The sequence below is a fragment of the Gopherus flavomarginatus genome, chromosome 5 (assembly GCF_025201925.1).
Source record: "Gopherus flavomarginatus isolate rGopFla2 chromosome 5, rGopFla2.mat.asm, whole genome shotgun sequence".
Taxonomy (NCBI): Eukaryota; Metazoa; Chordata; order Testudines; family Testudinidae; genus Gopherus; species Gopherus flavomarginatus.
The window spans coordinates 104,490,320-104,516,654 of NC_066621.1; the positions used below are offsets into that span (position 1 = coordinate 104,490,320).

The window sequence follows — 26,335 nt, forward strand, 5'->3', positions numbered from 1 at the left end:
AATTATCTATGGGCCTGCCTTATTCCTAAGCCCTGAGCTGTGATCAGGTTCAAGAATAAGACAGGCCCAGCAAATGCTATGATGCTCTACATTTGTGAGCTAAGAAAAGTGTAGGGAAGCCACCAACAGCTGTGTGTAGAAGGGGCTTACTCTTCTTTTTGCTGTTGCTTCCGGGAAATACTAAAGGTTTAAAACATTTGTGACTCCCTGACAAAAACAAATACCCTAAAAACTAGTTCTTGTCTAAGTTCTTATTTGCCAAACTCAACTGTATTGATTTAAGCTAAATCAACTTAAACAAGGTTTAAACCAGTTTCAGTGTCTAAATTAAGGGTTCGCACCAGTGTAAATATGTTGTTTTTAAGTCTCTTTAGATACAATGGGCATCTTTTCTAAAACAGATCAGCACTTAGAGATTTTCTCCAATGGTGAAAACCCAAAGAAGCATGGAATAGTTTAACAAAATCTGAATACAAGAGCATAAGAAGCTTTTGGTATGACGAAACATCATTAGTAGACAGTACTTTGGCTTTCTAATTCCCAAAGAAGACAGCAATATTTGAGAAATATTCTTATTACAAAATTGTATTATGGCATTAAAATAATCTATATTATTTGTCCGAAACCACTTGCTGCAGCCTGGTATGCTACTTTCAATATTAGCTTATATTAAATTTAAAATCAAGATGAGGTTTAAGCTCAGCTATTCATCTGCAAAACTAAAAGTATCAATCCATTCTGAAATTCACCAATATTAGCTTCCTTAAAACATACAGTAGCTTAATTCAAATGATATTTTATCAAGCACTTCTAACTATGAAACTGTTATAAATGTTTCTGTCAATTGAGTATTAACAGATTCTATAGCTCTGGTAGGGATGATAACCTGACTTTGCATGAAATAAAAATAGTTTGACAAAAAAATATCCGACACTGTAGAGTGTGTGTGTGTGTGTGTAAGTAAAATTTTGCTGCTTATATCCAATAATGTCAGGAGAACCCTAAGACAAAGCTCTGTGAAGGATACTTGAGAACGGTTATAACTCATATGACCTTGACACTGAAGTTGGTCTAACAACTTCTATACAATTTAGTGACATGTGAAAACAGATAATGGTGCAATACATAGAAATGGCAGCATTTAAAATTCATAGTACCACAAGACCATTACTTTTCCCACTGGGCCACTTGAACTTTAATAATGGCTGACCTGGTTGGCCAATAAGTTCTAGCTGAAGACAGTGGAAAATTGCCAGTATTAGATACTGTTTGAATGATTTTTCATTTAGAAAGATTTTAGAAATTCCTTTAAAACAAAGCATCAGTTCTTCCTGTGGACAGCTCATTTTTTTGGTGTCTTCTTTAAATGGACAATATATTTTAAGGCAACTCCAATCTGAACAGTCTGTATCAAACACATGTAAAGAAAATAAAATGCAGATCTAAAAAAAATGCCAGAGTAAATACAGATTATCAGCAGAGGCAGTGAACATGTTATATGTTACATGAATAATGCTAGTTCACCTGTTTTATATTTCTTTTCCTTTCAGTCACATCACAAAAAATGATGAGCAGGACTACCATTCAACAGTCACAGTAAAAGAACTGTAACTTAAAAACACAGAAGATTATAACCCTCGTTGACGTATTTTGTAATCTCCAAAAAAAAGAAAAAAAAAAGTCAAGTCATCATGAGAAGATGTAATTTTATGTGCATGTTTGTGCACCTAAGCGTGCATGGAGACAAGAGTAGTATTTCATAGATGCTAAATGAAAAAGGATAAACACCAATTAAAAGTACAATTAAAAATGCAGTTGTGAAAACAGATAAAGTCACACAAACAGAATATAATATTGTGTAACTTCTTAAGTGAACTGACTTGCCTGCCTATTTTTGCTAATGTGTGCTGAAAATAGAAAGATCATTTTGGTAGACCTTATCAAAGTTAAAAGGCAGGGAATTTGTTGCATATATACTTAGAACATGGAAATCATGAAGAGATCTTTTGCAGTATTGCTCTTTCATCAAATTTGTAAAGCAAAACCTCTTGTGTGAAAACACAGGAAACGTTGTAAAATTAAATTTTACATATTGGAAAAATATTATGGGCAATCCAGAACAATCCAGGTGAAAGATAAACAGATGCAGTTAATGCAGTAAATATAAAAACTACGTCAAACAACATATATAAACTCACTCTACCTGTCCACCGCTCTCCCCTTCTCATCTCTGTCCCTTCAGCTAATCCTCTCCTAACAAAATCCCATCATAAATTGGGAGGGGAAGGCTGGAGAAGTCATGGAACTAACATGAGGTTAGTAAGTCATCATACTGTTCACATATTATATCCTCTCTCTATCAGCACTTTGTCTACCATGTCTGTTTTGACTGTAAATGCTTCGGAACAGGGACTGTGTTACACTGTGTGCGTACAGTGCCTTATACAATGGGATCCTGATCTTGGTTGGAGTCCCTAGGCACCACCATAATAGAAATACTAAATATTCCAATACAGAGTGAGTAAATATGCTCAACTATGGCACCACAATGAAGCCATCAGAGAGAGAAATCAGTATCCCAATAAAATCCCATGTTTGTGTGTTTAAATGTAACATTGGTAAACAGTTTTTCCAATATTCAGATTGTTTAAAAGTTACAGTGAAAACAGGTTTGTGTATGACTTATACATGTGCGCTCAGTATTTGGAATCCAGCTTTTGGCTCTTCCATAATAAGAACACTATTAGAAATGACAGCGGAGTATTAAGGGACAAAGCTGACAAGCATTTTTCATCAACAGAACAAAGTGTTTTATAAAGTTGGGTAAGCATTTATACTCTCATTTTAGAGATAGCGTAATGGAGATAAACAGATTTTCTGACTTGCCCAAGGTACACAGCAAATTAGAGACAGAGCTGGGCATAGAACCCAAGTTGCCTTCACCCAGCCCTATGTTCAATCCACTACACCCGCTACAACTGCAGGAAGACATTAAATTGATTAATATACAGGAAGTCATTGTCCAAACTGAGTACAGGGCTGAAATAAGTAAACCGCATAAGTGAATTTTTTTTTAAATTACAGTTTTATATCTTGACATTGTAATCTGCCAATCAACTGAGACTACGGCTCCAAAAGTGCATGATGAACTGATGCACATTACTCCTACCTATTCCATCCACATTTTATTTCTATCCTCAACTTGATCAGCACTTACTCTTAGTATTTCCCTCTAGGGATTTGTTTTAAAATGGCAGTGAAATAAAAAAGGCAATGAAGAGAGGACATTATATATCAGTTCTGTGAGCCTTTCACATCTTGCTCAGCAGTTCAAACCTGGACTGAACTGGCAGTGAGCGAAAGTCACTGCCATCTGATGATGGCCTGTGTGAACAGAGTTTGGTGGTCTTATTCCAGCTTCCAGGTTGTCTTGCAGCATAAAGACTATAATTACAATGAACATTAAGTGGCAGTTAAGGCAGAATAACCAAAGACTGGATGTTCAGAGAGACTGGCTTACCCTCTCTTACCCTTACGGCATATCACCACTGTCCAGGTCACCTTAGTCAGGTTCATGGGGCTCGGGCTGCAGAGCTATAAAACTGCAGTGTAGACACTTGTGCTTGGACTGGAATCCGGGCTCTGAAATCGTGCAAGAAGAGTAGGTCTCAGAGCCTGGGTTCCAGCCCAAGCATTTACAGAGGAATTTTATAATCCTGCAGCTCAGCCATCATGAGCTTGAGTCAGCTGACACAGGCTCAGAGACTTGATGCCTTGTGTTTTTTTATGGCAGCAGAGACATAACCTAGATGACTACCTTCCAGGTCAGAGTTGATGCCTATAAGTTACAGTAATGGGATGACATTGTACTCAGATTGTGGCTGCGAGCATCATTTGACAGAATCGTCCCATGTTTTCATTTCCATCTATCTGTTTGGGCAATTATATTGTTCCCTCAACAGCATCGTTTCAGATCACGATACCTCAGCCCATTTGATAAGGACTATAACAGATTTATGATAATATATAGACTTAATTTGATTTATGCAAAATGAGAAAGTAATTTCACTTGGTAGTCTCCCTTACTTTTTTCCCTTTAAATCTGATCTGAGCACATTATTATTTTTCCTCCTTTTTTTTAAGCCATATACTAGCCTTCAAAATGATAAATACACTAGTGCCATTTCAGAAGCATATTTTTCCTTTCATACGTATTAACTTCAACTCTAAAGATAATTGGACCTTGGATTTGCATTTAAAAATTAGAAAAATACTTTGGCCTGTATAAAAACATGTGACAATTAAAAATCCATAAAAATAACCCCCAAAACACACTATTTGCTATAAGTATATAATCAAATTTAGAAAACTATAAATTATATTTAAATTTAGTATTTACAAGCAATTAATTATAAAAACACCCAGGTGCCTTTCATTACATAAATTACTATTAATTTCATTGGCTTCATGCTGCTACTGTATTTAACATTTGCATGTGTCACATGTCAAGTGCACATAGTGTTGCATAACTATCTCCAGGTACAAATGAACACCTAAAAAGGCATCAAAGTTTTTAATGACACCATTATAAGCAGTTAATTTAAAATGGAAACCATTAGTAAAACATTAACTTTAAAAGATGATAATCTTCAGTATATAATTTAAATAATATGTAGTTCTAACCAAGTCTGGAAGTTATTTTTTCCCCATTGCTACGTACAACACAAGTATAATTTTAAATCATGTCTATTTTATAAAGTTAAATATTTAAAGAAAGAAAAACATGTTTACATCTGAAAATTTAGGATTATATAGCTACCCATATATTAAATTTCATTAATTTATACCGCCTCCTTACAAACAGCTAGAGCAGTGTGATACTTTGCTACTTTATTTTTATGTTACCCCTTTTCAGTGTGTTACCTTACAGATGTCGGAAGAACATACACTTCAGAAAGTTTGCTTCCTCCTCCACAAGCAAGGATAAGACAAATTGAATCCCACAACACTTCCTTCCCACTAAAAATGTGGTGGAGAATATGAAGTATAAGAGGTCATAAAATCCAAGCTGTTCCTTAGACCTGCATTATATATTTTTAAAATGTCACTTTCACACAAGATACACACCTAGCGGCAAGAATTTACAGAGAACATCCGACAAAGTGATTCACGACACGATACAACTCTCCCCTGCAGTTTTTATTTCATTTTATTTCCAAAGCCCCAATCTAAAAACCCCTAAGATTTATATACTTCTTAAAGTGCTCCTGAGTGCCCTTTGCACCCCCCTCTCTTTAAAGGGACATGGTCACAATACTTTCCCCCTCTGTAAGGGAGCAAAAGAATAAGAATTCTATTGGAAACCTAATCCGTGGACTAGATGAAAGAAGTGACCTTGAATGCAAGTATTTTCTAACTTTGCGCGGAGGCCAGCCATGCCACCTATCTGAACTACCAGAATTCCACTAACCCAAGTGTAGGTAACTGAGTGGGTAACCTAACTGACTACATCCCAGAAGGTTATAGGTTTCAGTCTTGCTTGATATAACACTGAAAGGAAAACTCCATTTCACCCAGCTGCAAAATGCCCGACAGCCTATCAGGCTAGGGCACTCAAAAGTGGTCAGATGTGATGCTGGCCACATTGCTCTCTTGCGCACTGTTGGCTATGAAACTGTTTGTGCCTTAATTGCTTCAGCCAGATGAGCCACTGGCTTGGGGGAACTTTGAAGAAGCAAGGGGCAAAGGCAGTGTTAAAACAAAGAGGAGGCGGAGACAGGGACAAGGGAAAGCTAACATCCAAAATCACTATTAAACACAGGAATTAGCTCAATTTACAGCACTCAAGTCACAGGATTGTTCAAATTTTATAATTTGATAGTGGAACTGTCAAACAGTCAAAAGGTCTATGCATGGGTTGTTTTGTTTTAAGTGCATATACAGAGGCTACGATTTTCAAATGGAGCCTAAAGAAGATGGGCATGCAAACTTACCTGAAAAATCAGTGGGACCTGGACATCTAACTCCTATATACCCCTTTGCAAAAATCACAAGAGAGAGTTTTAAAACTTAGCTTATAATTAAACTAATAAAGGTGACCCACAAAGAAATAAAAGTGATCATGGCCTTAGTTGATTTATGGTGTATAAAAGACCTGAAAAGTTGTTATTTTTTCGGTTTGTTTCTTACATTAGAAAGATCAGATCTTAATATGCTACAAGACTCTTAGGAAAACTGCAGAATTAGAGAGACCATGACATCACAAAAGGCAGGAGACTGGAAAGTGAGAATTCAGAGGAGAAGAGATTTTTGGTCAGACTATTTAATTTTCTGTATGTTACTGATAACTAATTTAACTAATTTCTCCTGCTAAACATTTAGGGGGAAAGTACTCTGTGAAAGATTCAATACCTCTGCTTCTTAAATTGAGACTTTCCATCCAGTTCTCCAGTAAAAACAGAGATGTCAAAAACTGGTGTTTTGTTTTAATCAACAATTTGAAAATTGCAGGAATGAAAAGGGACATTTAAAAAAAATCTGTAAATTGGAGTGGAAATAAACATGAAACTCAGTTTTTCTTGGTACCACAAAGTACTTTGTTAATGTACCAGAATTCACTAAACCAATCACGAAAAAATCTTTATGTTAAAGTTGACTGTTTATATGTAATCTGTTACCTGGAAAAAAAACAGAAGGACTCTCTAGCCACCTAATCACCATATCAATGACACATGCCACAACAGAGAAGCACTAGTTTATTTGATTGATCATGGTAGATAAACTCCAAATAACAGAGAAATTAACAAATGCTTGACATTTGCTCAACATCCATTATTCTGACACTGCTTTCAGAATTTCAAAGCCTGGGAGTATGCTTAATCAACATTCATATTCCCCAGTGAGCTACAGGCACCATATTGCGCCCCGCCTTAGTACTGATGAAAACTGCATATTGGCCATTTCCAAAATGTTCTGGGACTCCACACAGGGCCCCTTCTCTCTCTTGTTCCTGTTCTGCAGTTTTCTTTTAAACACTTCCAAGACAAAAGCATCTGCCAGTTTTTCTCTCTGGGGATGTATGCAAAATGAACTTAACAGTTTTAAGGCAGGAGAAACCCTCACATCTAAATTCATTCATAGGACAGAAAAGGGTCTAAGAGGCCTCTCCAGGGACAAAACCCTGCTGAAATGTTCCCCGACAACAGTGGGAGCTTTATAAAATTTAAGTCCAGACAATTTCCAATTCAAATACCCAGCATAGCATGACCTTTGTCAGATCTATGAGTCCTAGATGCACCCACTATTTTTTTATTCTAACCAGCACAGACATTAGATAGGGCACTACAGCTAAGCAGGAGGTTCAATATTTGCATGCTCTTCTATTGTGAAAATGTAACAGTGACAGCACTGTGTCGAATTCTTTTCCCTCTAGAACTTTAACTCCATAGGAGAGGCATAGCTGACAGATGACTCTCCCAACATCTGTGTTATGTACACTGCACAGCTGAGGAACCTTGGATCACTGTCATACCATCTTGGAGATGACCTACACCTTTCTTATATGTACCCATTATCTGAAAAAATATATACCATTTGAAAGCACACTATGATTTTAACAGAAAGTATATATGGCAAGAAAGATTAACATAATTTATAACCGTTAAGCTGTTCACAGAGCAGCTCAACATGTTGTATAAATGTCCTATACAAAATAATTTATCAGACCTGACATGTTGCACATCATACTGTATTATTTAATATGCTTACTAAAATTTCCTGGATCAAGCGCCACTTTTGAAAGCACACAGAAAGCCCTAGAAAAATATTTCTTCATCCTCCATGATTTATTTTGATTACCTTTTACAGCTACATGACAAAGTGGAACTCACAAAATTACAAGGTTAAGGTTTACACAGTTATTGCTTCATATACTAAAATATAACAAATGGTTTTCACATCTGTGCAGTGTTTTACTTGAATTTAGCATGCAGTAGAACACTATGCTAAGCACTTAGTTTTCTACTGAATATTTCAATGATTTTAGATAGTGCTTACAACAAACATCCTGGCCCAAGGTAAAAATGTTAGTGAGACTTTGTATTTGGATTTTTTTTAGGTAAGGAAAGACAGACAAGCAGTGGATTCTATAAATTAAAGCAAATCGATTGTTATCAATATGTAGTAAGTATTGAGAGGAAAAACAAATAAAAAACCCAACCAATCATGAACAGGAAGAATTTTCAAATGTCACTAGATGAGTTCAGAGTGGTTCTAGATTCCTAGTGTAAATTTTAAACATATAGTTTGATCTTCTGTCTTAGCAGGAAGGTCAGAAATTGTATGCATTGGATGGCCATCAGGACGCCAGCCTAGGAAAAGGATAAACCCAGAGGTCACACTGAACTACTGGAAAAATTATTTAAACTAAACAGAGATCTTTTATAGAAAAGCTTATCATTCTCTCATAGATTACTGATGACAAAGAAATTCAACAGAGATGCGTGAAAAACAGTGTCCTCTCCTCCCTCTACCTCTGCATTTTTGGGGAATTAACTTTCATTATCAAAAGGTTGTATTTCTAATCTGAAAACAGAATAATGTATAAATGTATTTCTCATGTAAGTATCACTTAGTCAAACTGAAAACACAAACTGCCCAGGTACTCCAATCACTGGAGTGTCTGCCAAGTATTTAAAAATACAAATTCCTCCTCCTTCTTAGCCGGTAGGAGAAATAGCTTGGTTAGTTTACAGGTTTTCATTTCTTTATATTGTCTGTGTTCTTCATTTAGCTCTTAAAATATCCAGAGTTCTATGGTCATAGAATCATAAAAATGTAGGGCAAGAAATCATCAAATCCATACCCTGAGCAGGATGAAGTAAACCTAAATCATCCTGGTCATGCATTTGTCCAACCTGTTTTTAAAAGCTTCTAATGATGGAAACTTCACAATCTACCTTGGAAGCCTAATCCAGAGATTCACTACTCTTACCATTAGAAAGTTTTTCCTAATATCTATTTTAAACCTGCCTTGCTGCAGATTAAGCCCATTACTTCTTGTCCTACCTTCAGTAGAGATGGAGAACAATTGATATCTGTCCTCTTTATAATAACCCTTAACATATTGGAAGACTTATTAGATCCCACCTCATTCTTTTTAAACATGCCCAGTTTCTTATAACATTTCTTTATATGTCAAGTTTTCTAAACCTATTTGATCATTTTTGTTGCTTTCCTCTGGACTCCCTTCAATTTCTCCACATCCTTCCTAAATTTTACTGCCCAGAACTGGACACAATACTTCAGCTGAGGCCTCACCAGCACTGAGTAAAGGAGGACAATTACCTCTTATGTCTTACATACAACCCTCCTGTTAATACACCCCAGAATCATATTAGCCTTTTTTGCAGCTTGTCTTTTGCAGGAGTTCCATATAGTCTAGGTACAGCGCCTGTAAAAGTTCTGTCCCCTGCATTCATTAGCCTCTCTTTATTAACTGACAGTTTCATTGTTCCAGTGGAATGTAGTGCAGTAGAAAGCCATGGAAAGGGGGAGAGAGACAATTTCATACAGAATTCTAAGTCTCAGAAGTTAATATGAACATCATAGAATATCAAGATTGGAAGGGACCTCAGGAGGTCATCTAGTCCAACCCCCTGCTCAAAGTAGGACCAATTCCCAAGTAAATCATCCCAGCCAGGGCTTTGTCAAGCCTGACCTTAAAAACCTCCAAGGAAGGAGATTCCACCATCTCTCCCTAGGTAACCCATTGCAGTGCTTCACCACCCTCTTAGTAAAAAAGTTTTTCCTAATATCCAACCTAAACCTCCCCCACTGCAACTTGAGACCATTACTCCTTGTCTGTCATCGGGTACCACTGAGAACAGTCTAGATCCATCCTCTTTGGAACCCCCTTTCAGGTAGTTGAAAGCAGCTATCAAATCCCCCCTCATTCTTCTCTTCTGCTGACTAAACAATCCCAGTTCCCTCAGTCTCTCCTCATAGGTCATGTGCTCCATCCCCCTAATCATTTTTGTTGTCCTCTACTGGACTTTCCAATTTTTCCACATCCATCTTGTAGTGTGGGGCCCAAAACTGGACACAGTACTCCAGAGGAGAATACTTCCTTCCATGAGGAGTCAGTGCATGAAGCAGATCACTAGTTTGAGGTGTTCATGACCACCTATTCAAAGCAGATGAGCTGCTTGTGGAACTCTTACCTGAGGAGGTTGTGAAGGCTAGGACTATAACACTGTTTAAAAGAGAACTGGAAAATTCATGGTGGTTAAGTCCATAAATGGCTATTAGTCAGGATAGGTAAGGAATGGTGTCCCTAGCCTCTGTTTGTCAGAGGATGGAGATGGATGGCAGGAGAGTGATAACTTGATCATTGCCTGTGAGGTTCACTCCCTCTGGGGCACCTGGCATTGGCCACTGTCAGTAGATAGATACTGGGCTAGATGGACCTTTGGTCTGACCCCGTACGGCCGTTCTTATGTAGTACTCTCTACCAACTTTAGTTTTATCAGAATATGTGATATGGCCATGAAAAAAGTGAATGCGGTCTTGGGATGCATCAGGCAAGGTATTTCCAGTAGAGATAAGGAGGTGTTAGTACCATTATACAAGGCATTGGTGAGACCTCATCTGGAATACTGTGTGCAGTTCTGGCCTCCCATGTTTAAAAAAGATTAATTCAAAATGGAACAGGTTCAGAGAAGGGCTACTAGAATGATTCGAGGAATGGAAAACCTGTCTTATGAAAGGAGACTCAGAGCTTGGCTTGTTTAGCCAAACCAAAAGAAGGTTGAGGGGAGATATGATTGCTCTCTATAAATATATCAGAGGGATAAATACCAGGGAAAGTTTATTTAAGTTCAGTACCAATGTGGACACAAGAACAAATGCCATCGGGAAGTTTAGACTTGAAATTTGACGAAGATTTCTAACCATCAGACGAGTGAAGTTCTGGAACAGCCTTCAAAGGGGAGTAGTGGGGGCAAAAGACATATCTGGCTTCAAGACTAAGCTTGATAAGTTTATGGAGGGGATGGTATGATGGGAGAGCCTAATTTTGGCAATTAATTGGTGTTTGACTATTAGCGGTAAATATGCCCAATGGCTTGTGATGGGATGTTAGATGAGGTGAGATCTGAGTTACTATAGAGAATTCTTTCCTGGGTGGTGAGTCTTGCCCACATTCTCGGGGTTTAGCTGATCACCATATTTGGGGTCTGGAAGGAATTTTCTTTCTTCCTCTGCAGTGTGGGGCATGGATCACTTCCTAGAAGATTCTCTGCACCCTGAAGTCTTTAAACCATGATTTGAAGACTTCAATGGCTCAGACATAGGTTTGATATAGGAGTGGGTGGGTGAGATTCTGTGGCCTGCATTGTGCAGGAGGTCAGACTAGATGATCATAATGGTCCCTTCTGACCCTTAAAGACTATGATTCATTCCTATATAAAAGAGTTGCAATAATAAAAAAAAATCTGGAGGTCACAAATGTGAAAACTCATTAGCGGCTTTGTGTCTAATAGGATGATGTGCAGTCTTCTGGCCAGCACCGATAGAAGCAGGTGCTCTGTCTCACCATTGCTATTGAAATGATGAGTTCTAAAGGATCACATGATATAATATGAGTGAAGATGCCCATAACTATGACTGAAAGCATTATTTGTATGCTGCTGGCACTTTTGTTCATGTTGTCTCACCAGTTCCCCAAACAGTTTTATGTGTATTGTAACACATAGGGAATTGGATTAAGCCAGTGGGATGCCACAGGTGAAGAAATAAGTTTCTCCTAACACCACCTTGGTCTGTCTGAGAAGGACCTGTGCCTTTTCAAGGCATTTTTGTTCCCTGCTGCTTCTTGGAGGCAGGGCAGGAATGTCCGGTGACCAATGGTACCAAATGCTACTGAGACACCTAACAGAGGATGGGTATGGATGTATTTTCCTTTTGTAGGTATAAGAGGAGGTCATCCAAGAGCAACCTAATGCTGCTCAGAAGCCCAAGAAAATGGCATCGGTGACTGTTTATTGCTGGCTTCTAAATGTATCTTGCTTAGAAAAGGGAGATTAGACACTGGGTGGTAGCTCAAGAGATCTCTAGCATAAAGCAATGTTTTCAGTAGTACTGGTTGGACTACTAGATGGCGCTTTAGGGTGCGTGGTAGATTCCCCTCACAAAAGGTGGCCAGCTTTTAGAAAGGGTCCCAAGTATTCTCTACTCTCTTCCAACTCAAGAAGGAGAGGGGTCAAGGCAAAAAAAAAAAAGAGAGAGTCTTCACAGGACCAATAAGATGTTGTAGTTGCTAATAGCCAGAAACATGGCAGAACTTTATATAGGGTGAAATCTTGGCCCCATTTCAGTCAATGGTAATTTTGCCATCATCTCTAAAGGGACCAAGATATCATCTTCAGTGTGCAGGAGTTGATCAGATGTGTTAACAACACTGACTAAGCAAGACATTGTATCCTCAAACTGTCTTCTGGTGGATTGCCACTAAAATAATAAGGTAAAAATGGAAGGAGAAAAAAAGTTACTGTATTATAAATTCTCATTGAAATCCTTATTATGCTGCTTTCACTGAATAGGACACTTAGAAGTATAAACAATTACAAAAATGACTGTCACAAGAGCATATATTTTATTTTATTTAGTGATATGATAAATTTAGGAGCATATATCAAGACCAAAATGGTCTTGGTCATTAATTTAGGCAATAAATCATAGGTCTTGCCAACAATGATGGTAAACAGATGCTAACAAGGAAATTATTTAATATTGCCATGCGTTATAAAAATGTAAGTGTATTTAAGACATCTTAAATTTTTATAATAATTGCATTTAGTACATTACTATTTTGACACATACAAGAATAAAAATTATAGATCCCAATCTGTAGATGTTTCCTCTTCTGTGAATGTGGAGTATATTCCAGAGATTAAAAAAACAAACAACAACAAAAAAAAAAAAAAAGATCAAGAGGGAGAACAATGTCTTGTTGTTTTGCAGTGAACACCGCCAGTACTGAAATTAATCAGATGAACAAGACTACACATGCGTATTTTACATAAATAGCAGTTTTTCCTCAAAATTCCCAGGAAACACAAATAGCAATATGATTTTAAACATTTAAATTCTGAACTGTAGTTAGCTAAGTATTTTTCTTGTCTATGGAATAGCAAAGAGCCTAGCATCTGGTACAAGGTTAACATGGACTTTAAAAAAAAAATAAAAGGTCAATATTTTAAATAATCCATGACAAATCTCGCACTTTACGTAACTTGGGAAATTTTTATCCTACTACTCAACTTCCTTCTCCCCCAACATTAATTTAATTCTTCCAGTGCTATGGTAAAATGTTCATCAACAAGATTCTTTGAAGAATCATTAAAAATAAAATCTCTTCCAATACTTCTCACATATACCCATTTTCCCAAGAGCCATAAAGGCCACAGAGCATTGCCCTTCAGTTCAAGTACTAAAATCTGAAAGCTCAGGGAAAGCAGTCATGATTTTTAGTCAGGCCAGCTACACTAGAAACAGAACCACTGTGCACCTCTCTCTCTTTCTACCTCTATATCACTCCCTCCAGTACAGCAGGCCATGGTCTCCTAGCAGGTAGAGGAGATAAGACTATGTTGACTTTTTCAAACAATCATTTCTGTTTCACTGTAACAACATGACTGCTCAGTTAATGACTTATTTTGTTTGTATATCATTTTGTTTAACTTTCATTTTCAATCAGCTCTCTCAAGTATCAACACAGTTCCCTTTCTTGCAAGTGCTACAGTCAATGCTTTAAAACACTTGAGGAAGCAGTGATCACTGTATGGAAACTAAATTCTCTTCATTAAATCTACTGAAGCAGATATTAAAAATGCATTTAATATACTGGCAATGGTTGGTGGGCATCACTGACTGTGACAGGCCAGTTACTGATGAGCTGCTGTCAGACGGCCTTCTCAGCAGGAATCTCTGTCTAAGGCTGCTGAAGGACAGCAATATCTTCCCTTGTGTGTAAGCTCTATTCATCTCCCAAGTATTTACTAAATCACAGGCCTCTGCACACAAACCCTGCGTTTCAGCGCATGCTAACAAATGATGGATGGCCTAGTCAATTCGTTATGTCCTGAAAACGTGATTTCCTGCCATTCCAATCATCAAACCTCTAGAGCCTTCAGAGCTGATCAGTCCTGGAAAATATATTTTGTAGGCTCTATTAAAGGAGTAGAGGTTCCTTCCATTAGCATCTCAAACTTTTTTCCTCCTGGCTGATTTAAAAAAAAAATACACAAAAAACCATCACTATTATCTGTGTAAAGTATTTGATGTTCAGGGCATACATCATTAGCATGTTAGTAAAATAGGACTCTCCTAGAATATTAGCTAGTGGATTTAATTTGGCTAAAATAAAACAAAAACATTCTAATTTTTACAGTAAACACATATTTACCATTTTATAGATATGACCTCTTTATTATGTAACCTATAGAGCATCTAAAACTTTTTCTTGTATAATGGCGCTCATTTGAACAAATACCTTCTAGAGGAATAAAGCTCTCACAAGGACACATTCCCTCTGTATTATTCAATCCCTGTGAAACATACCAACAACTTCTTTAATTATATTCCTGCTAAAAGGAGAAGCCATTTAGGAATAAACTTCATGTGTTCCAAAGATACGTTGGCTGTCAAAGGAATAAACCGTTTAGATTTTTTTTTATTCAATAAGGTAATTTGACATCTTCTTTTCTACATGCTAGGAGAACATTTTATATTTAGCTTTGCTAGTCAATGACATATAGGAGCAACACACACGCATCTCATACCTTTTACTCAGACAAACAATTGAACACATTGGCGTCAGCTGTGCTCAGATATATTTTGGTTCATGGTGGGGAACAGAGCTGAGCTAACAAAGTAAATAACCATCTGGTGATCCTAAAAACTAAGTTTTCTATTTCTCTGCTTGCTAGGTATGATCCATTCAGATCCAGTACAAGCTTTTCCACATTGCCCTGCCATTCACCTCTACCTTGACCTGGAGATTAAGCTCACTTTTATTGCACACAGAGGTCATCTGTATTAGGTCAAAATTCAAAGTCCCTTGTCAGCTAAGGTTGATATATTCCAACCTTTCCTACTCTAATGCACCAAATTTTTCCTGGTGAGGTCATATTCAGCAGACAGTATATTCAGCAATTTATTGTGCCATTGTAATATAGCTCAGACTAGGATTGTCCACAAAGCTATCACATGAACAAAATATTTTTCACTATGATGTACCAAATCTCTTCTTCCTGTAAAACTCTTAACCTGAACTTGTTTTCAGACTTCAGAAGAATGATAACGTAAGTAATTGTTCCTGAAGTACAATCAGAATTACCGTTTTTACTGTTACAGTCCTTCACGACACAAAATATGACTATAACAATAGTCCAAAATCCATGAGTAAATTAAAAAAAAAAAAAATCACATATGGTCAGTGTTAAATCTTCCATGCCATCCTTACTCAACAGCCACAATAATCTGGCCTTTAAATCTACAGACATCTGTTTGTCTTTCAGAGGACACCCAAGTTGCTGCACGATGAAATGCCGCAAAGGACAAAAGTGGTATAACCGTTATACTACTATGCTACGAATTATTATTACAAATATATAACTTTTCAAAGCATCACATTACAGTATGTTGTGACCACCAAAAATGAGTACAATTAGTTTATTCCTTTAAACAAGTTTATTCTTTCCTCTGTATTTAAAACATGTGCACCTGATATACAACAACGGTATTTTGAAGTATAGCACATTTCTAGGAAATTTATTTCACAAATACGCTTCAACAGGATGCTTTAGTCTTAATACTTCACCATTAAATCCCATCAATTTCAATGGGCTTTGAATAAAGGCATGGCCTGATTTTAACACATTTGTTATTGTACAAATTCCTCAGGACAAGAAAGACTCACTCTTTACCTAGCCAATATGACTGCTGCAATTCAGATGCTTCCCCACGTGACAGTTCCTGCTCCATAGCCATCATAGTTGAACATTTCACAATTGTAACAAACACAGCTCTTTGCAGAGATAAACTAGCAAAAGAAATAAGCTATAGCTGTCACATCTCAGCTATAACAACCCTGCATACATCTCAGAATAGACAGAGGAAAATAAAAGAAAAAAAGTCTTCAATCCAATGTTCTTACCCCTTTCAAGTATGGACAAATCTACTCCACAATGTAAAAGCAAAACACAAAAACCTTTAAGAGAAAAAATTCACACTTCCACCCAAAAAATAAGTCTTCAAGCTTTCTTCTTTCCCATTAACTCTTCTAAAGTGGAGTAAGCACATCTTTCATTTTGGCTCTGTACTACTGCAGTCTCACGTGGATTTTGATCATTTCCATGCAACTTGTCTTGTAAAAAGTTCAGGTCACGTCTTGAAAAGAGACTTTGCATTTTAGCATTAGACACGAATTGTGTGCATGCATGTGCAGGGTTACTTATACAGAATAGTTATATCCTACCTTACTGAGTAAGACATATCCCACCTTCACTAAGAGTCACATTCTCAGTCATATATATATTCTACATCATGGCTAAGATGTAGATTAAAACATCCCTCCGATTCAACTCAGCAATCAGCCTTTTAACAGCTTCTTTATAACAGAAGTTACAATTTCCACACTGCAACATACACAAATAATTGGGAACTTATAGTCTACTTCACTCACTATAAAGTTATTTTGACTGTAACAGAGTTCACTGTAATTGGTTGTTACGACATACAAGATTTCAATACGTTTATACAGATTTTTTTCAAGCCTCCAACTAAATAAGATCTCATCCCATATTCTCAGGCCATTTACGTGCTCAGCTAAATGTAGCTTGAAGTGCAAGTTAAATTTTAAATTATATTAGCTTTTGCTCCAAATACTATTGACAAAGCAAAACAGTGGTGTAACATATCATCCATAAATGATGGTATTGAGTTTGAAGGCTCACAGACAAAAAAAAAAAAACATTTAAACCTCTCAAGGAAACTAGTATTTGTGTAGGCTGCTGGAGATGGCATATATTCCAAATAAACTAAACTGGTGCACTACTGCAAAGAGTTGCCACTTTTAAAGATAGAATTGAAACATATAATGACTGCTTAGGTTTACATATCTACCTGAGGGCCAAATCCTGCTTTTTCCTCACGAGTGAGTAGTCCCACTGAAATCAATGAGATGATTTGTGTAAACAAGGCATGAAAAATTCATTCACTGATGGCCACCGGGAAAATATCCCCAGCAAGTGTTAAGGAGGAACAGAGCTATGAATTTTTCCCGTATTTAAAATTTCATATTTTAATAACAATGCTTATAGTCCTTACAAATGCCAAGACAGCCTTCCAAGTGCAAGCACAAACTGTTATGCTGCTGTTTTCTCAAATCTGAAAACAAACAGTCCACTACCTCTACTACTTACCAAGCATTCCCAATCTCCGTCTCCTCCACCTTGATAACTTTCACTTTCTGCTACTATTCTGAAACCCATGGTTAGCAGTGAAACTGACAAGAATCATGTCAATTTTACTCTGCTGTTGCTTAGAGCTTTCCCAGGCGGCAGATGATTCAGGGACTGATGCTACTCATGAGAAAGACGACACCCTTTATTTCTTCCTTTACAAAATAAAAGGAGACTGGAAGAGGTAAGACAACAGGAACCCTCACCCTCCCATCTCAAAACAGCCAGAAAGCTCTGGGTGGTAGTGATGATGCTGGAAGAAGAGGAAGAGAGTGCGCTAATTTGATTTATATATTTTTTTATAAGATTACAAATGTGGTTGATACAGGTAATAGTGTAGATGTATACTAGTGCATATCACTTGGTACCGCTTGACATTTTAATTAAGAAACTAGACGACCACAAAAATCAACATGGCATACATTAAATGGATTAAAAACTGGCTATCAAGGTCTCAGAATTTAATTGTAAACAGGGAATCATCATTGAGCAGGTGTGTTTTTAGTGGAATCTCACAGGGAATGTTTCTTAGATCTATTCTATTTACCATTTTTATCTATAATCTGGAAGAAAAGAAAATCACTGATAAAATTTGCAACTGACAAAAAACTTGGGGGAAGTGGTAAATAATGAAGAGGGTAGATCGCTAATATAGAGAAATCTGGATTATTAAGTAATCTGGGCACATACAAACAATATGCATTTCAGTACAGACAAATGTCTATCCTGGAAAGCAGAGACTGATTAGCCACCATGATCCCAAGTCTTTTTCAGATGAATATGAGCTCCCAGAGCAAATGCAGCCTAAAAAGCTAACGTGATCTTTGAATACAAAAAGAAAAGAATATTGAGGAGAAGGGAGAGTATATTATCTCTGTGTTTGGCATTGGTGTGACTGCTGCTGGAATACTGTACCCATTTCTGGTGTCCACAATTCAAGGATACTGAAAACTTGGAGAGGATTCAAAGAAGAGTCACAAGAATGATCTATGGATCCATGCCTTATAGTAAAAGTTCCACAGAGCTTAATTTATTTAGCTTAATAAAGAAAAGGTTAAGGGGTGATTTTTTTTTTTAATTGGTGATTATCTTGGCTTGGTTTACGGAACTGCAGCACTGCACCTTCCACTTTAACAAAGTGGAGTGTAATTGGCAATTTAAACATGAAAGTTCAAGTTAACTGAATTGTTTTATTAGAAGCTACAGATAGAAAAGACCTATCAGTTCTGGGGTATGACATCCCCGTTGCACACATAATACACAGATTTGTGGGATCGAAGTACCTGGTAAAGGATATGTGGGGAGGTGAACAGAAAGTTCCTGAATGTGTTTGAAACTCTGTGTGATGTGAAATCAACATGTTAAACCTGTGCAACCTTGTGTATGAACACTCATCAGATTAGACAGTCCACAATCCAAGTTGGATCAGTTTACCTAAAGGTGTGATGTTAAACTGATTTAATTAAATTGGTGCAAGTTGTGTGCATAGATGATCCAGAGTTTTGTAAGCAGAAGAAAGGGAAAGCTTGTTGAAGGTTGAGGGCTGGCGTACACTGAAACTTTACATCAGCACAGCTACTTCTCTGAGAGGTGTGAAAAATTCACACACAAGAGACATAGCTATGCCAATCTAACCCCCAGTGTAGACAGTGCTAAGTCGATGGAAGAATTCTTCCATCAACCTAGCTACCGCCTCTCAGGGAGATGGATTCACTACAGTGATAGGAGAACCTCTCCCATCACTGTAATTTGTGTCCACAGTAAAGTGTTACAATGGTGCAGCTACAGTTGTGCTGCTGTAGCATGTTAAGTGTAGACATACCCTCATCCTACAGCTAACTCTACAAGAGGTATGTCAGCACTAGAAATGCTATAGTGGCGCTGCTGTAGCGTAGACACAAAAGCAACAGAATTTTTTAATCGATTTAGCAGAGTCTTCACCAGGGGCTTAATTTGGCTTAATTACATCACACAGGGCATGAGATTTTTCACAACCCGAGTGACATACTTAAGCCAAGCTAACTTTTTAAATGTAGACCAGACCAAGTGGACTCCAATCTCTACAAAGCCTGCAGCTACTTCTGGGGTCTCAACTGCTGAAAAACTATTTTCATATATTTTAAAATATTAAATTTGGGAGGGAGGTGGAAGCTTGCTTTGTAACTGAAATGGAAGCCTAGATATTTGAAAGTCCTCTCATGGAATCTTCAGTTGAATGATTTTCCAAAATTCCAGCTTGCTGATTAATAAATCCCAGTAGACAGCTGTCACCATCACAAAAAATGCAACCACAATGTGCATTTTTACCAGCTACCTCAGCAGAGGTTAATGAGAGAATGAGAAGGGAGGCTGAACTACCCTCTTACTTACAGAGGTAGCCCATCCAGCTCAGTGTTGAAGCATATTGGTACAGAGGCTCAGAAAGTTGGCGTTTCCTGATTTATTTTCTGTGAAGGAAAACATTTAGGCCAGGGAAAGATCATTACTTCAGAGCAATTCACCAACACTAACGCTTGGTCTACACTAGGAACTTACGTCAGTATAACTACACTGCTCAGGCATGTAAAAAATCCACACCCCATAGTGATGTAGTTATACCAACCTATTCCACAGTTTACAAGAGCTATGTCAATGGGAGGGCTTTTCCTGTCCACATAGCTGCCGCCTCTCAGGGAGGTGGAGTACCTCTGCAGACGGGAGACGCTTTCCGATCAGAACAGGTAGCGTCCTCACAAAAACCGCAAATTGTAAAGCCCTCCCAATAAACATTATGCCCACATAAAGTACTGAGAATATAGTCCTAAATACCCAGAAAACGTAAGTAACATCCCATATGGCTGCCACTATCACCTCATAACCCTCATATCGACCCCCTTTCCAAAAGTCTGGGAAAGGAGGTGAGCTTTGCAGCTTCCTGAAGGTTAACAAACATGACCTCTATCATAGCTGGCAGGAAGTAAATGCAAGAAATGAGGCCCAATTCCTCATGGAGAACATCCTATCATCCATGCTCTTCAGTTTTGTCCAAGTAGTATTAACCTGACTACACTGGTGATCTTAACTGAAGCAGAATCAGAAGGTGAGATGGGTTAATGCTCATCTAAGCAGGTGGTCCTTGATTGAGCCTTCAACCAACCCAACAGTGGCACGATGTGCAGGGAAAAGTTACAGCAGGGTCTGCAGGCCATTTCTTTCCCTGTACTGGAAGGAAAGGGAAAGAGCATTCCAAGCACGATTCCACCTCAATTCACCCTAGTCAGGGATCAAGGCAATGATGGCTCACTCAGGAAATTGGATCTAATTGGGGTTTGGGGTTCACATAGGGTAACCAGAGATCTCTTATTTGGGAACATCCTTTATTTTGAGACCCATAAGGTCACACAAGACAAACAATACCCCCAGACGACTGTATGCTGCATTGAGGGGGAGGGGGCGTGTATGTGTGTGATTTTGCACCATGTAGAATTTTGTACCACGCATAAAACCACCTTGCAGGGCTGCCCTTAAAAACAAGATCTAGCTCCTATAATCCACGGATGGAAATTGCAGGCCACCCCACCAGCCCAGAAGAGTGGAGGCTGCACTAGCATAGGGTGGAACCCCGGGGGGGTGGAGTTGAGACAGACTTACCTAGGGAATCTCTCCTTCAGCTTCCGCAGGCTCTGTCTGGTGGGCTGCACGTGCCCCAGGAACTGGGCTATTTCATCATACTGGGCTTTGCTCAGCTTCATGCCTGGCACTCAGGAGCTTCCCAGTCACACAACGCAGGGGCTGCAGCAGCCAAAGGGGAAGAGGGGGGCGCGCCCGCTCTAATCCTAGGGGATGGGGACAGAGGAGAATGGCGCTGCAGCCGCAGCAAGGCTCTGACACCCCGCCCGAGCGCCCAGCTCTGAAAAAGCCCAACGCCCATGCGCGAGAGTTATCGGCTCCTGCCGCCCCGACCTTCAGGCATAAGGAGGAGGGGGAAGAACGAGCGGCGGCGATGGCGATGATTGGGAGGAGTTAACGTTTGGGGGCGGGGCCGTAGGCTTTTGCGCGCTATGGGTAGGCTCTGACTATGCCTGAGAAGGAAGCCGGGGCTGCGGCCGTGTGGGGACTATCCCGGGGTGCGCCGCCTTTTCAGCCACTGGTGCAATGGGAGAGGAGAGCGTGCGTGTCCCCCGCAGCTCAGTGGAGCAGCTGCTCCATGGTTGCTGGCTTTACCCCCACACGGTTGCATAACATCGCGCTGTACTTTGCCCCTACGTGGGAGGTGGAAGTGCAGCTTCAGGAAGGACCAGTTTGTGGGGGGAGCCAGGAACCCTTCACTCACCTTGAGAGGGGTAAAAAAGATGGAGGGGCTTGTCCCGTGACGCGCTTCCTTCCCTGGCCTGAATGTTTGCCCGGACCAGGAAGTGGCTCACAGTGCCAGTAGTGTGGCTAAAGGCCTCATACAAGCTGTGTAGCCAGTGGGGGACATGAGGGCATGTGTGTGCCCAGAGATTTATGGATCCTAAAACTGCCACTCGGAGGTCATGCCTCCTGACCAATTCTGTTAGCCTGAATCCCTCTCTCCCTTAGTCCTTTCCACTTTTCTGCCTTCAGGGAAATACTAATGTGCCCATCTAGTCTCTTGTTTCAACCTGTGTAGTATTTTAAAACGTAAATTACTTTTCACCATTGTCACTGTTGGTTTATTTCCTTCTGTCAGTTTCAACAGTATAAATATACTGGTCAATATCATTTGGTTTTAGCTAGCCTCCTCCTCTCATGCAGTGTACTTTAGGAATTGCAAACTCAGTACAGTAAGGTTAGTGTTACTAGCAGTAATTTAACCTCCAAATAAATATACTAAAATAGGATTTTATAAAATATAATTTTAAGCAGAGTGTTCTCATTATGGATTTTATTTTACTGCTGTGCATTTAAGAATTGTCTAGAAATACCTGGATGATAGGAGCTCCTTTTTAATAGGTAATTGTATGTTGTTATCCCCTTCTTGATCCCTCTTAGACAGTTTACAGCATCTTGTGGGTTGTTTTGGTTATGAGGAGAAAAGATGATGGAGTCAGGGATTTCTTTGGTGCAATCTTCATAGAAAATCAGGGTTGGAAGGGACCTCAGGAGGTCATCTAGTCCAACCCCTGGCTCAAAGCAGGACCAATCCCCAGACAGATTTTTGCCCCAATGGCCTCCTTAAGGATTAAACTCACAACCCAGGGGTTAGCAGGCTAATGCTCAAACCACTGACCTATCCCTCCTCCCTTGTTTATTTACAAAGCTTCGTTTCCATAAACACAGTAGAAACCAAATATAAGCTAGCTTCCTTGCTTACAGTTCCAGTCCTCTTTAAAAAGCCAGCACTTTATTGAAAGCTCTCTTTCACCTTTTTCTTAGGGCGAGTCATACTCCATAGCTTTTTGGGGCTATTTTGTGCCTTCTCTATTTCTGTGGTGTTTCTGTCTTGTCTCTCACACGTACACACCTAGCAATCCCTTCTCCCTGCCTTTTCATTCTGCCTACATAATTCAGATTCCTCAATGGCTTTACATATGGCCAGTGTTTTAGGTGGTGGCTCTTATTGTTTCAGATATTGCTAAACAAAGGGGCATTTAATTGTTCCCTCATGTAGCTTGAACAGAAGGCATCTGTTATGCCCACCAGCTTCAGCAAGGTTTCTCCCAACACCCAGAATAACTGTATAAATTTGAGGCCTTAGTTCTGAAAAAATATATACATGTACTTAAATGTTACACATGCTAAACCAATGGGACTACTCACATTTGTAAAGTTAAGTACATCTGTAAAGTCATAGTGCCAATACCATGTTTTTAGATATAGTGAGTGAAGCCACAAAACTCCTTGAAACTGACTTAGAAATCATGAGAGATTAAAAATAATATTCTGAGATATTTGTGTTTGCCTCCTGGTTTTGAGCCTTTAAACATTGGCATAGTTTGACTTCTATATTGGGGGTGGGCGGACAGCTCAAGTCAGGCCAACCAGGCTGCACATTGTGGCAGCAAATTCTGCACCTGACCAAGGCTTTCAGTTTGAGGGGGAATGCCCCCACTCCCAAACTATGCTCATTCCTTTATGGTTCACGTTTTCAGAGTTTTTGCTACCATGTGAGCTAGAAATTTACTTATAAGAAAAAAGAAAACAGATATTCTCACAGGGATTGTAAGAGCTGGGGCTTTAAGAAAAACACCAAATATTTTGAAACCTGTGATAAATTAGGCAACAACATGTGTTTATGTGCTGAAATGTTTGAAAGAGGGGGTAGTAATTAATCCTCCAGTCCCACAGTTAACTCTGGGCAGGGTACTCTGGTGTGTCCACACAGAGTCCTCTTGACTTCAGTGGAGCTGTGTTTGTGCCCAAAAGTCTTCCCGTGGCCTAAATAAAAACATATTTTTAAGTTTCAGTGAAAACAGTGATTTGTTTTCACTTCAACATTCCTATGCAGAAATTGCAACCAATCTAGTACATTTCACATAGTGCTTGAGAAACAAAAAGTGAAACTGGCTAGAAATAAACTTGAAAAAAATTGGTCTATTTTTCACAATCTTTGCTGAGAGAAGGTAACAAACAACATTATTTGTGGAAAGTAAACTATTTTTAAAAACAAGTTTAATGATTTAAAGTATTAGTGAAAGAGGCAGGTTTTTTTTTTTTACATATTTACATACACATTTTAACCTAATAGTAGATCTTTAACTTTTCTTTTTCCATAGTAGTGGAGAACTCGGCCCCATACTAGCAAGATTCCATTTGTCCACTGATTACTTTTGGAACAGAAAAGGTAAGTTAAATTTGTAAATGAAAAAATAAGAATATAGTATCCACATCTTCAAGCTGTTCCATGCAGGTAGTCCTCATGAAAGAACCCACGAAGGACTCATTGAAACCAATGGGGCTCTACCCATGTGAGATAACATGTAGGACTGATGATTTACTTCCAACTTTTAAAATATGAATTAGGCCCTGATTCTGCAAAGGCTAGTTACGTGTGTAACTTTATTGATGCAAGTAACCTCATTGATTTCAATAGGATTAGCTATGTGAGTAAACTTCTGTGCAGACTTAAGCCCTTGCGGGATGAAAACCTAAATATAAAAATAATAAAATAGCTTTATGATTAAAGACAGCCGTGCCAGCGATTTGTTTGCATTTATAATGACGTATTGTCTGTTCAACTCTATTTTTAAAATGTGGACTGAGGACACTGATTTTTATTACAGTGTGGCTTTTTAAAAAAAGGTTTGATTTGTTGTTTTTTTTAAATACTGGTCAGTACCAGGACATCAGCATATGCTGCAATCTCCATGAAGTGTGAGCTGTCCAGGACACTTCAATACAGAGATATCACAGATACATTTGATAAAAATTGAGAAAGATCCCTATTTTAAAGGTAACTTGTGTCTGAGATCAGCATCTGGGACTGAAATTTAGAGTTTAAGGATGGTGCTTGTTTGCCTGAAGAAACAAATAAATGAGAGAAAAATAAGGTAAAATGTCTAAAAGGGAGCATTTTAAAATAATTTCTCTGCAAATGTTACTATCTGTTCTATTACAAAGAAAACTCAGTAGTTCTATTCAAAATTATTATTTTAAAAATTTGGAGGCTAATTCAGTTAAGACATGAAGCAGGGATTTTGATCCTGTTTTTAGACCAATGCAGTCTTAACTATGGATGTGCTACTGAGGCCTCCATAAAATGTGTGTGTGTGTGTATATATATATATATTTATGTGTATATGGTGTCCCTAAGAGCTTAGAACAAAAGGAAGTATGTAGTATGTATATCTATATATAATCCTTAAGTAGGTGGCTTTTGCCATGTTTACTTTATGAAATCCAGGCTATGGTTTCTAGATATAAAAAATGAAATTTTTAAACACGAATATGTGGTGTGCAAACTTAGAGTAAACATTGATCTTACTGTTCCTGGAAACTTATAAGAGTAATGGAGGAAACATATTTGAATACAGGAGGACTGATCACAAGTTCACAGCTGGAGTTTGTTTCTTACTGAACTAAATACCACTTTGTTGTCATTTTTCCCCCTGCACTCTCTTAGCAGCAACAGAAATTGTAGCACTGAAAATCATACACACATTCTCTTTCTCTCTCTTGTGTCTCTTGTGCCTCCACTATAACTATACATCTCCTTCCTCAGAGACCAAATACACGAAAATGATACAAGATCTTTCCTTAAAGCAAAAAGGATCATATTAAATATAAAAATATTTTATTTTCTTTATCTCTGAAAAGTAATATCTTCATTCTTTAATATTACAACATGCCTGGGAAAACCCTTTTCAGTATGATATCCATTTTAAGCCCCACGAGCGTGTCATTTTCCTAGGCTCCAGAAACGCTCATTTTCCCCTTTCTTGCCAAAGATTAGAATTGCCACTTCTTCCGGAAATGGAAGTTTTATAATAATTACCTGCTCCTTCCTCACTGCTGCTACTTTATAAACAAATAAATTATGCTCTCAAAAAAAAAAGTCTTGCTGTCTTTTTTGTAGGATAATTTCCATTGAAAGTGATTTTTAAATTGTAATGTTACATTCTGTAACTTGTAGATTTATCTGTGTACATTTTCCAGGTTCAGTGCTAAATGTTCTTGAATTTTTTTTTAACAAATGTTACTTCTTCTTAGAAACCACAAAAATGGCATAGATTAGAATAGGGATGTTAGACTGCCAGTCCACAGATCAGACTGGACCTATTATTTATTAGGTCTTCATAACAGACTGAGATTCTGCAGGATTCCAGATTTTATTTAAAAACAAAACAAACAAACAAACTTTCTGGCTCTTATGA

General features: G+C 38.3%; 1 protein-coding gene across 10 annotated transcripts in view; it reads right to left on the bottom strand.

The window, feature by feature from the left end:
• Positions 1 to 21,569, bottom strand: part of CDIN1 (CDAN1 interacting nuclease 1) — a 186,522-nt gene extending 164,953 nt beyond the window's left edge. For 4 of the 10 annotated variants that reach the window (XM_050953971.1, XM_050953975.1, XM_050953977.1 and 1 more), the window contains exon 1: positions 21,153 to 21,562. In XM_050953971.1, coding sequence (XP_050809928.1) covers positions 21,153 to 21,253 — 101 coding nt within the window. In that variant the 5' untranslated portion in view covers positions 21,254 to 21,562. Of the gene's footprint in view, positions 1 to 21,152 lie in introns of all 10 variants that reach the window. The other 6 variants (XM_050953980.1, XM_050953979.1, XM_050953976.1 and 3 more) reach the window with 5 other exon arrangements.
• Positions 21,570 to 26,335: the final 4,766 nt, after the last annotated feature.